The 12838-nt window shown below is 37.7% G+C and overlaps 1 protein-coding gene across 11 annotated transcripts in view; it reads right to left on the minus strand.

The window, feature by feature from the left end:
• Nucleotides 1-382: 382 nt before the first annotated feature.
• LOC117394241 (disco-interacting protein 2 homolog C-like) overlaps nt 383-12838 on the minus strand; it is a 199282-nt gene continuing 186826 nt past the window's right edge. For all 11 annotated transcript variants that reach the window (XM_033992345.3, XM_033992343.3, XM_033992346.3 and 8 more), the window contains 6 exons: nt 10013-10074; nt 6876-6933; nt 4257-4331; nt 2919-3093; nt 1548-1671; nt 383-890 (listed from right to left, as the gene is read on the minus strand). In XM_033992345.3, the coding sequence (XP_033848236.2) occupies nt 638-890; nt 1548-1671; nt 2919-3093; nt 4257-4331; nt 6876-6933; nt 10013-10074 (747 nt within the window). In that variant the 3' untranslated portion in view covers nt 383-637. The remainder of the gene's footprint in view (nt 891-1547; nt 1672-2918; nt 3094-4256; nt 4332-6875; nt 6934-10012; nt 10075-12838) is intronic.

The raw sequence follows: 12838 nt of genomic DNA on the forward strand, positions 1-12838 counted from the left end.
AGCTTTCTCCAACAAGCTGTGACTGAAATACACACAGTGTTAAAGCAGGGTAACAAACAAACAAATCAAATTGAATTAAAAAAAAAACTCAACACTTTGTACCTTCATACACTGTGGTTTAAGGACAAAAGTGAGATGTCCTACATCATTAACAGGTCTATATTTTCATTTTATATTTTAAAAACAGTCAACAAAAAAAAAAAAAAACACAAAAAAGCTATTTTGCCACAGTATGTAAATATTTAGAAATACCCCCCTTACTGTACTGTACCTCTCAGAGGGCAGATTTTAAAAAAATGAGCGACTTCAGCATATGTAACATAAAAAATATAAAGCCACACTTACTTAAAAAGCAGTATCATCCAAAATAAGCAAGAGATACTTTCTAACAGCAGGGTCTTTTTATTCTTCCCTAAATAAAAACCGTGAGGGTTCCATTGTCCTTGTGTTTAAAATTTAGTGGCAAAAATGTACATCTCACATGGCTCTTGCCAATCTGGAGTGCATCTTTAAATTTGTAATAACACAAAACAGTTCAGTTTTTATACGTCGTCGTCCTCTTTTTTTCTTACTGTAGCAGACACCACTTTTTTGTATGTACATATTGTATAGTCAATAAAAGCCTTAATGCAGAAGGCTACATGTTGTAGGCCACATAAATCGGATCTAGCTGGTCTGCCAGGAACCCATCCCGCAGGTGCATCCGCTGCTTCTCTCCACGAGAGTTAATAGGGATCACTCCGATGTCCACCACCACCACTACCCCCACAATAAGGTAATGTTCCTCCAGGACCACATTGGTGACCAAAGGAACCAGGTCCAAGGCCTCTTGCTCTGAGCCGTCCAGTTCCACGACCACCACCAGCAAGTTAGTCCACGTAAACACCGCACTGAAAGAGATGCAGGAGAACAAGTGGGTTACAGGGGCCAGACGGTGGTAATGCATTAAGAACCAGATTCAATATTTCTTCACATAATTCTTTTTGAAATCCTTTCATTTTGGCTACAAACTGCTGTGTCCTAGTCTGAGGACAGTTAGATGTGTTCCAGTAATCAGATCAGCGTAATTTCACGCCGGTTATGAAGCACAGCACATAGAAAATTATTGTCACGTGGGGAGGAAAATACCAAGAAATGTATACATTTTTGGCTTCAGTTTCTATTTTTATATTGAGGCATCATAAAATCATCTGAAGGGCTATATTTTCAGAATTAACAGTTGCAGTTAGACTTTTGCAGTTAACAGAATTAGAGTAAGTTATAATAACAACATAGTTAAAGGATATTCACGCCACTTAAAAACGCTCCAAAAAATTACGAAGTAGCCTGTCCTCAAATGAAGATAATGGCATGAAATGGGTTAAAGCAATAAGTGAAGTTATATTGCCTTCTATCACAACTGAAAACAAATGTTTTTGCAGAACTGAAGTTACAGTAGCTATCTGCAAACCATGAGCAAATACAATTGTTAATGACACCTTCAGTAGAAAATTGCTTTACAAAAAACATAGAAAATCACTGGCCCTCCTGTGCAGTGGAGAGTTTACCATTCTGTGATGCTTTTGTGTGTCCTGATCACTGACGTCTCAATGTCAATGGGATGGTACCTCATTCCTCTCAGCTCCATGGCTTCGTCCAGCGCACCCACAACATAAAGGGCATCGTGTCTCTCTGGAATTCAATGGGAACAAACTGAACTGCAAGGCTTTAATAAGAGCACCCCTGTTTTACTACACAGGTGTGTCTAGTATTATTATAACCCTAAACAGACAACCCCCAGGCCGCTGGCTCCTTACTAATATTTATATTATTACAACCCTAAACAGACAACCCCCAGGCCGCTGGCTCCTTACTAATATTTATATTATTACAACCCTAAACAGACAACCCCCAGGCCGCTGGCTCCTTACTAATATTTATATTATTACAACCCTAAACAGACAACCCCCAGGCCGCTGGCTCCTTACTAATATTTATTACTATACACGCACGATACCAGAAAGCTGCTACGCTGTTCCAGTTAAAAAGAAGACACTAAACACTTCGTAATATCCATAGGTCTGGGCATTGCCGAGTATAGCGAAATACTGTTCCGGATGTGTATGTATGTGGGAATATTCTTTCAAAATTCAAACAAATATTCAAATATAAAATGTTCTTTGAATTAGCTGAAAAAAGTGTATCATTTTAGTACTACCATATTACAGTAAATACATTTCCAAATCATCAAATAAAGAAGACAAAACATATGCACTGGTTTCCTTTTCCTGATCTTGTCTGATAGTCATTTAGATATTCCGTTATAAGAAAGAATAGGAATATTGTCATTTTTTCCAACAAAGTGCTGTATTGAAAATGTGGCCCGTTTCACGAATGACTTTGTTGGGTACATTGTACACCCTTTGCTTTTTATGTTTAAGTTCGTAGCTACACTACTGGGGCCAATTTCGAGGGTAAAACATCCCAGTGGTAAGATGTACTGCTTTATAACTGGTGCTCCCAATGCCAATTCTTCTGTTCTACCACCACTTGAACTGTATTGAGTTTTCTGGTGCCTGTCTAAGGGTGGAAGGAGGGTGGATTTAAAATATAAAAATACAGAGCTTTCCAGTAATTCTGAAACAATCACGCTGCCATGCAAGTCTAAAGGACTCTCATTCGTCTGATCCACACAGTCTGGTGTTATTATTGTATTTAAACACTTCTGCATTGGATCATCCCGTTTTAAAACTGTGCAATTCTATTCCATCCCACAGCTCCTCAACAGCACCTCGATATTTCAAGTGCAGACAGGGTGTGTGGTTTTACTCTTCATTTGAAGGACGGGGCTCTTGGACCATGCTGACCAGAGAAGAGAGGTGTGGCAGAAACTCAAGATAAGGTTTTAGGTGCAGTATGTGAGAAAAAAACAGCCTCACCTCCACTTGCATCTGTAAGATCTGTTCTCCTCAAGAAGCCCAAGTACCCAGTCCGGGCCCAGATTGTTTGTGTATCTCCAAAGCTCAGGTGTGAATTGAAATGATCAGACTGCAGAGATTCCTCTCCATAGATTGTGAAATAGCCACTGGAATTATGAGCGCTGTGAACCCAGATCTGTTGAGGGGGGTGGAAAATAAAAACACGTTATAAGCTATAAGCTGAAAGGAAAGCAAGCGTTGCTGCGTTGCAAGCAGGGAACAGTAATAGATGGTCTGTATCAAGGGGACCTTGAGGTAAAAGTATTGCTTTGTAAACCTTCAGCTCATCTGTTATTTTCTGTTTATAATACCTGGGTTTTACTCTACATAATGAAGGAAAAATGACAAGAGCTGTATTGACTTTTGTGAATAGATTGAGCTGGGAGGCACAGTAAGTAAGGACAATTTGAGGAATAAGTGAAGAGGGGAATTATGACATGATGACATTATTATTATTATTATTATTATTATTATTATTATTATTATTATTATTATTATTATTACTATTATTATTATTATTATTATTATTTATTTCTTAGCAGACGCCCTTATCCAGGGCGACTTACAATTGTTACAAGATATCACATTATTTTTACATACAATTACATTATTTTTTACATACAATTACCCATTTATACAGTTGGGTTTTTACTGGAGCAATCTAGGTAAAGTACCTTGCTCAAGGGTACAGCAGCAGTGTCCCCCACCTGGGATTGAACCTACGACCCTCTGGTCAAGAGTCCAGAGCCCTAACCATTACTCCACACTGCTTACATTAAAATGCTGAATTACAACTTTGCTTGGGCCAAGCTGTAATTACAGGAAACAACCTCTCCATGTATTATTATATGTTATGCAATACATCTGATAAAGTAAGTAGGGAAAGGTGAAACGTATGGTTTTATTACAGGGAATAGCTCATTTGCAGGATTAACTACAACTCCAGCAAGTCATAAATGGCTAAAAATGCAGCGACAAGAGCCCATCTAAATTAGCAATGTTGCATCAACTTTCTACATCAAGCACTTTAGGAAGTGTCGTTACAAATACTGTCAAATTAAATCTGTGTGTTTCTGTTCATACCCTTGCTGCCAAAAGTCCTTAATCAGTACTTCACTAAAGTATTTACAGGCTAGACAGAGCTTCACCACCCTTATAGAGTGTAACACTGGCAGCTTTATTACATCTTTGAACGACATGGGGGAAGCCACTAGTTACTGCAATGGACTGCTTCTACATTTAGCATCATTATTTCTTTTCTTGAGCAGTTCAGAGATTGTGATGCATTTCTGAACTCACCTCCCCGAGGTGCGAGTCTCCCAGGGGCCCCTTAGTTTCAGGATTGGCAATGATGATTCGAACCCCAGGCAGGATCTGCAGAAACACAAGAACTGCAATTAGCTTTCACATTCCACTGTTAAAAGAGATGGTGCATTTATATAATGATTTTTCTTTTTTTACAAAGCTGTGTTTAGTAATGGGGGAAGGGGAGGGGTCACACTCATTACTCGAAGTGGCTGTACAACGTGATTTAACCTTAGTCTTGTTACTGTTTGCCACGGTCTAAACTTGATCTATGCTCTAAATTCACTCTACAGTCTCGCACAACTCTGTATTGAGGAGTGTTTGCAATCTGAGGATTACGTTTCGGTTGTAGTTTCATTTATAAATACTATGCCTGTATATACACACTTATTTCTGTTCAAATGTTTATTTTTTAAAATGTTTCGGTTCTGCAGATGTTTTATATGACATGCTTGAATAAAAGTACAACTTATATGCAACTGTTTGTAATATTTACAGTGCCTTGAAAAACACTTCACACCCTTGAACATTTTTCACATTCTACTGCCTAAAAAATACAATTCAAAATGCATTAAAGTAGGAGTTTGTTTCACTGATCTACACAACATCTACACTTTCAACATGAAAGAACAATTATAGGAATATTCAAAAAGTAATTAAAAATAAAAAACCAAAAAAAGTCTTGATTGCATAAGTCTTCACACCCTTGTCATAGCAAACCCAAATTAGCTCAGGTACAACAAATTACCTTAACAAGGCACATAATAAGTTAAATTGAGCCCATCTAATCACAGTAGTTCAAATGATTCGAATACTCCTGGATGAAGAATCAAGCTGTTTCTGTTGTATGAAGTGAATTTGAAGCAAATGGCAAAACATGCCGAACAAGGAGCTGCCAAAAGAACTCTGGGATAAAGTTATTTAAAGGTACAGATTGGGGACGGCTATAAGAAACTTTCAATGTCTTTGAATATCCCTTGGGGCACTGTCAGTTCCATCACTGTAAAGCGGAAACAGTTTGGCACCACCAAGACACTACCTCGATCAAGCCGTCCCTCCAAAGTCAGTAGCCATGGCTTAAGGAAACTGCTGAGGGAGGTCACTGTGAGGCCTAAGATTACTTTAAAAGAACTACAGAGGTCTCTGGCTGGGATTGGGAAAAATGTTGACTGTTCAACAATTTCAAGAGGACTCCACAAACATGGCCTGTATGGGAGGGTGGCAAGAAGGAAGCCACTGCTGAAAAAAAGCCATATGATGTGCCGCATAGCTTTTGCAAAGAAACACTTAGGGGACACTGCACGCATGTGGGAGAAAGTTTTGTGGTCTGATGAGACCAAAGTGGAACATTTTGGTCTGAATGCTAAGTGATATGTGTGACGTAAACCAAACACAGGACATCACCCTGCTAACACCATCCCTACAGTAAAGCATGGTGGTGGCAGCATTATGTTTTGGGGATGCTTTGTAGCAGCGGGGACAGGGAGGCTTGTGAAGATCGAGGGAAAGATGGATGGTGCAGAGTACAGGCAGATCCTGGAGGAAAACCTGTTCCAGTCTGCCAGAGACCTGGGACTGGGGAGAAGATTCACCTTTCAGCAGGACAATGATCCTAAGCACAAAGCAAAAGCAACAATGGAGTGGCTCAGCAAGAAGAAAGTGACTGTCCTTGAGTGGCCTAGTCAAAGCTCAGACCTGTATCCTATAGAAAATCTGTGGCAAGACTTGAAGACTGCAGTCCACAAACGATCCCCAGCCAACTTGAAAGAGTTTGAGCTATTCTGCCAAGAAGAATGGGCAAAAACTGCACCATCCCGCTGTGCTAAGTTGGTAAACACTTATCCAAAACGACTCATGGCTGTTATTGCTGCAAAAGGGGCTTGCACCAAGTATTGACTCAAGGGGTGTGAAGACTTATGCAAACAAGACTTTTTTTATTTTTAATTACTTTTTGAATATTTCTATAATTGTTCTTTCACGTTGAAAGTGTAGATGATGTTGTGTAGATCAGTGAAACAAACTCCTACTTTAATGCATTTTGAATTGTATTTTTTTAGGCAGTAGAATGTGAAAAATGTTCAAGGGTGTGAAGACTTTTTCAAGGCACTGTATGTTGTTTTTAAATGCGGCTGTCAAATTGACTGCTCATGGTAGTTTTTTTTTTTTAATTTTATTTCTTAGCAGATGCCCTTATCCATGGCGACTTACAATCGTAAGCAAATACATTTCAAGTGTTACAATACAAGTAATACAATAAGAGCAAGAAATACAATAACTTTTGTTCAAGCAAAGTACAAGTGTGACAAACCACAATTCAATAATACAGCAGATAATAGTGATAGTTACATCAGGATATGATTAAATAGTGGTAGTTACATCAGGATAGTTCTAGGTATGTGTAGAACTCCAGTAGTTCTATAGATATTAAAGAGAAACATAGTGCATTTTTATAACACATTATTTACCATAACTGTGTGTGGTGTATTTTATCTTTGTAGTAGAAATAGCCAGAACTTTAAATAATTTAAAATCTACACAAAAATATACGACTAAAAATTTAATTTTCAGAGCCACGTGTGCTCATTCATTCACAAAGCTGTTTCTTGTACTTACTTTGCCTGATTCCATCAGTGGCAAACTGTGAGGAGACCCCCTTTCTACCAAACGAACCCTGCAAGAAAAAAAAAAAGAAAAGGGGTTATATGAAATGAATCTATTAATTATAAAGATACTGGGGACTGCAGGCTTTGTTGTTGTTGACTGAGCAGCATAATAGTTTTTGACACCGAGACAACACAATTCAAATATATATTTTTTAATGATCAGGTTCTTTACTATAGGCAATGGTTCTGTACAAGGGTGGGTGGACACCAGGGCAGCTACATACTGGTAGCCCACTGGTGGGACATCAAGACGAGTGCTGATAAGGGTTCAGCTAGGTTTTCTTCAGTGTATACAGTGGCATTAGAACAGTATCCTGTATAAGAGCCAATTCTGAAAACAACAAATCTTACAGCAAACAATAATAGCAGGTACAGTATATGAAACACATTTTAACAACTGTGTGCATGTTTCTTTTATTTACAGTGCTTTTTTGTATATTTAAATATTGTAATACTCTGCAGAAATGACGGATATTCGTGACAAACTGCATTCATGAAAGAGGAGTCACAATGCACCACGGCTGAGCTTACAGTGTTTGTACTGTCATGAAAATTTCAACTGAGCAGCAGAACTGGAAGCTCATGTCTTGCACTTCCAAGTAAAGATCCATATTCGATTCACATCCCGCAGTGCTCACAGTCTGAAACTCCCCAGACACTCCTTAAAACAGTGCCCTGAAAACCAAGCAGCCCATTGAAAATCCATAGTTTATTTTGCAGATCCTGTCTAGCAAATTGCCCTTAATGCAGAATCAGCACAGCACGTATCGCCAGCAACCCCCATTCATTAAAATGGCTAATGAAGTTTAATTTCAACCCCAGCATCATTAATCATATTTCAGCCTCAGTGGACCATATTACTGAAATAAGGATTTCTTTAAGTTAGGATTTAATTAAAAACTTTCACTTTACATATCACCTGTATCCAATCCATTCACATTTCCCAAAGAAAGCATTAAAATGTGCATATGGGAAATATGAGAGTTCATGACATTTCAAAATGGCACATCATCTTTCTTCTTTTCAAATCAAGACATCAAGCAGTGTTAGCCAATCAACAAACCCACACAATGACTCGGAATGAAGCAAACAATAACTGAACCACTTATTACACACACAAATACAATAACTGAACCACTTATTACAAACACAAATACAATAAGATTAATGTAAAAAAACAGGCATTATTTGTTGACTGACAGCTAACTAATCTGATACATCTACATGACTAACAGACCGTGATGATCCATTAGTAGGATTTATCAACAGTGCTCAGCAGTTAAATAAAAATAAAAGACATGTACTGTATTAAGTAGGAACAAATCTAAAATCTAAGTAGTGCACTTTTTAAGCTCCAGTTTTTAGAATATAATAACATTTGAGTAAAAATGAATGAATATTCATTTCAATTGGTTGATACTATACAACATAATGAAGTCACATCTAAAATGGCTGACTGACACTGGGTATTTGGAGGAGATACAGAAGAAGAAAAATTCCCGCCTCTAGATCGTTTGCTGTACAGTATGTTCTGAAGGTTTCTTTAAAATAATGATCAGGTCAATTGTATTGATCTAGCCAGTGGGAGACTGAAATACCACCAAGGGATTGACCCTTCTATTTGTCAAATAAAATCCATGGCTCCAGGGCAATACATTTACAGCCTGAAACACTAACAAGGGGAAGAATGAATAAGTTTTAGAATTAAAAAAAGAAAACACTGCCACAATTAAGTCTAAAGGTTATCAATTAGTTCAGTTCAGTGGTTGAAGGGAGTGGGGTGATTTTTCCCATCGTGTTTAATAGGATAAACCACTGAATATCAGAAATCCTGATATCCTTGCTGAAAATTATTAAATTTGCCACCGGCAAACCAAATAGCACAAAACTGAAACAGCATATAATGTACGCCTATATTACTCTATTCACCCAGATGGAAAGTAACAGCTGGCTATTCAGCTTATGTGTTTCACTTTTAATGTGTAAACTGTGTTTGTACAGCATTTTCACTGACAATAAAATGAGGGAGAAAAGGAGGAGAGTGAGAGAAACACCTTCAAATTCACCTTAACCTGTCCTTTCTTCAGACTATAATGTTGCTCGGTAGCAGGTAGCAACAATTATGAAAAACTACAGTATGCTATATCAGCAGTTAAATTCAGAGAACTGAGAATATTCCCAGTTTAAATTAATCTTTATTTTCTTTGATGTGCAAAAACCTCTTAGCCTCCTCCCACACACTAATGCACAAATGCAACATAACATCAACCCCCCCACTGCTTGGTTGGCCTCATCGATTTGTTATTGTTCTTTTACCTCCCATGTCTGTCTGGTTTGTTTATTGATCTATTTTCAGTCCGCTGGACCAAATTGCTTTGTGAATTGCAGCCCACACACTTCCTTCAGTGAGCAATATAAAAAACCTGGGTCGTAGAAATATGTCTTTTCTTTTTGTTTATTGAGGAAAATATACCTTGGAATCCGATTTCCTCCTGACAAGGCGACATTAATATAACATGTTAATGTCAACGTAGATTTGAGCAGATTGTTTGCAGCTTTTGATGAAATATAAATGCACAGATGAAACACAGGTACTGTATGGCCTAATCCAACAAGTACATTTAATGCAGCAAACGTTTAAACTACAACACATCCCTCTCTAATCATTGCTGAAGCAGAATCACATGGATCCTTTAAGACCCAACTTGACAAAGTTTTGAGATCGATCAGATACTAGGAAGCGGACAAGCTTACCTGGGCTGAATGGCTTGCTCTCGGTCGTACATTTTCTTATGTTCTCTTATATTCTTATATGTTCTGGCTTTTTGTTATGTTGAGTCTGTCACACAAGAAAACCTTATACATAAGAACTTACACTAATGCTTCCAATCATTCCATACATTGTAGACAGGAACACATTTCAGAATGCTTCATATAGATCGGAATTGTGAATCATGTTGTATAATTATATAATGAGGTGTAGCTGTATAACTGTAGCTGTGATGTGACTTTTACCAAGAACCATTGCAGACTTTTACATTCCCGTAAAATATCAGCACATTAAGGTCGAAACAGGAATCCACTTACCGGTCGTGTCTCAACGCTCTCATATCAACAAACACAGTGGTCGGGTCAGGTCCTGAAGTCCCCTTAAACCATAAATAATAATACATTAGGATGATGCTGCACAGTACCAGCCAGTTTTGATAACAGCACATTAAACTGCTACATTTTATTAGTGTTAAAAAGAAACAAGAAATGTAATTCCTAAAGAGTATGCAGCTTCAATGAATGTTTCCCCTTAACTTTGTATGATATTCGCAATCATTCTGAGCAGTTCTGAATTCTACTGCTCACATAGTGTTTTATATACAGTTTTCATATGCACTGGGAAAGCACAGTTTTTAAAGGTATGTCTGCTTATTGAAGTTGCCTGTGCTTATAGATTCTCTTGGAGTTCCTTGTTCCAGTTATTGACAAAGATGTAGTAAGCAGCATCTCCATGGCTGCCAGCAGGGTCCCCTGACACCTCAGCAGTGTTGCTCTAAAGATTCTGCTACTTATCCTTGTGTAAGATATAATAAGACCAACAAGCACTGGAATATAAATGAGATGATATGAATGTAGTGTATTACTCAAATAAACCTGAAAAAAGAAACTGCACAGGCTACACATTTAAAAAATAAAATAAAACAAAAACACCATCAAACCAAAGGGACGCCACCTGTAGCCATTGTGATAACTGCGTCACTTATCGGAACAAGTAACTCCAACAGGAACTCCACAAGGAACAAGAACAGGCTGACTGACAGTGACTTCAATTAAGTAATTTGTTGCCACTGTGGGAAGCTCATTTTAACAGAATACAGTAGTCTCTGCGTATAGGAACATCTCCAAAGAGAACACTTCGCCTAAATGGTGAAACTGATTTTTCCCATTGAAAACTCTCCGGCTAAAGGAACAGGAACGTCACGATTCATTCACAACGTATACAGTTCTGTTTTGTAACATGACAACTCATCATCAGACTTAAATTTAAATGGTTTATTCAGTCTTTTCAAAAGCTACTTGTCATCACGAGAGTGTCTTGAGGCACACTGATTGGTTTATTAAATCTTTCCAGAATTGCCATCATATCATTGACTCGTGTATTCTGATTTCCACGAGTGCACCTCATTGCTACAAAATGGCATGTAAACAAAGCGGCGAAATGCACCGCTGTTTCTCTTGCTACAAAAACTTGAAATTGTTTGAGCTCCTGAAAAAAACCTGAAATCAGACACAAGTCGCTGAGCAATTTGGCGTTTCCCGTTCTGGTGAGGTGCTTCACTATTCTGTTAAATAATGTGCATTTTTTAACGTGTGTAGGGGTGCTGTGTTAATTTAGTTTGACAGTTTGTTTATTAACCTTAGTTTGTCTGTTACTTTATTATTATAATTTATTAACATACACTTGCCTTTTCTTTTACTTATTCAGTTTATGACAAGTAATACATATTTATTTATTGATTGATTCATATTGTGTCTGGTGGCTAACTCCGTCTTAGAGAACACTTCGACTGTAAGAACACTTTGCTTGCTTCCCGAGGGGTGTTCTCTTAGCCGGAGACTACTGTACTGCTAATTGCAATTTTGATCAACGTTGTGTTGGAATTGGTTAAAAGAAATTTAGAACTGGAACTGGAAATTGATTATAAAAAGGAATTGGAATTGAAAAATAGGAATTGACACCAACCCTGAACAAGACATTCCCACAGCTGTGGTAATATTATATTTAGGGCTTCTGTTTTTTGGGTTTTATTAATTGTATTTTTCCGTGCTTATTTTTAGCTTTTTTAAGTTTTATGTAAATCGTTTTTTTTCGGGGCTTTCGTTTTTGATATACTGTATGAAATTAGTGTTTTTGGTTACTTTCCAAAATGCTTGAGCGTTTTTTTTTGTGTGTGTGTATAGTAACTCGACAGTACTTGCACACTTAAGTTGTACCTTCTTTCCTTTGCTGTCTTCAACAACGAAATCCCCGTGGTCACGGGCACATTCTTCTGGGGTTTTTGTGTGTAGGCATTTTTGTACATATCGCCACAATTCTGTTTTAAATCCTCCGTATCTTAACTGTAATTCAGTTTTAAATCCCGCTAACAAGCCTCCATCCTGATTGTAATCTCGTTTTAAATCTTGCAAACAGTCACCAATAGAAATGTAGGAATGTGCTGTCACTCAGTAGTTGGGGCGGGTTTAAAGTATTCAGAACTAATCAATGATAGATACAAGTCAGGAAGGAGGGACATTGCCCAGCAGCACAGGGAAATGTATTTATTATTATTTTCGTAGTAGGTTTTATTTTTTAAATGTGAAAAGGGTAAAGTCAATGTGAATAGATTAACCATTTCCACAGTTTTTACGGTGTTTCCCGGTGTTTATTGGCGATCCACCGTTTTAATTATTTTTGTATCGGGGGTGTTTTATCGGTTAAAACCGAAAATCAGAAGCCCTAATTATATTTGAGCAATGGCACTAAGAATGACATACAAAGGTAAGGGAAACTGAAAAGCCCCATTGTCATTTGAAGCTACTTTAACCTATAATGAACAGTTATGTGGAAGCCTATGCACCTTCCAGGGTTGGGGTCAATTCCCTTTCCAATTCTCTTTTAAAACAGTCCCAATTCTAATTCCAATTCCAGGTCCTTCAAACAGTGCATTTGAACAACTTGGAATGTGAATGGGAATTGATTAAAAGGGAATGGAAATTGGGAAAAAATGTGAATTGACCCCAACCCTAGCTCCTTCTGTTTTCATAGTATCTGGAACCTGCAGTAGGCTTTATACAACGCTATTGATTTTAAAAGCAAAACAAACATAACTCTTGAGAAAGTATTGCAAAGAAAGTGGCAAACCTGATCTGAACAAGTAG

Source organism: Acipenser ruthenus, chromosome 3, assembly GCF_902713425.1.
Source record: "Acipenser ruthenus chromosome 3, fAciRut3.2 maternal haplotype, whole genome shotgun sequence".
NCBI lineage: Eukaryota > Metazoa > Chordata > Actinopteri > Acipenseriformes > Acipenseridae > Acipenser > Acipenser ruthenus.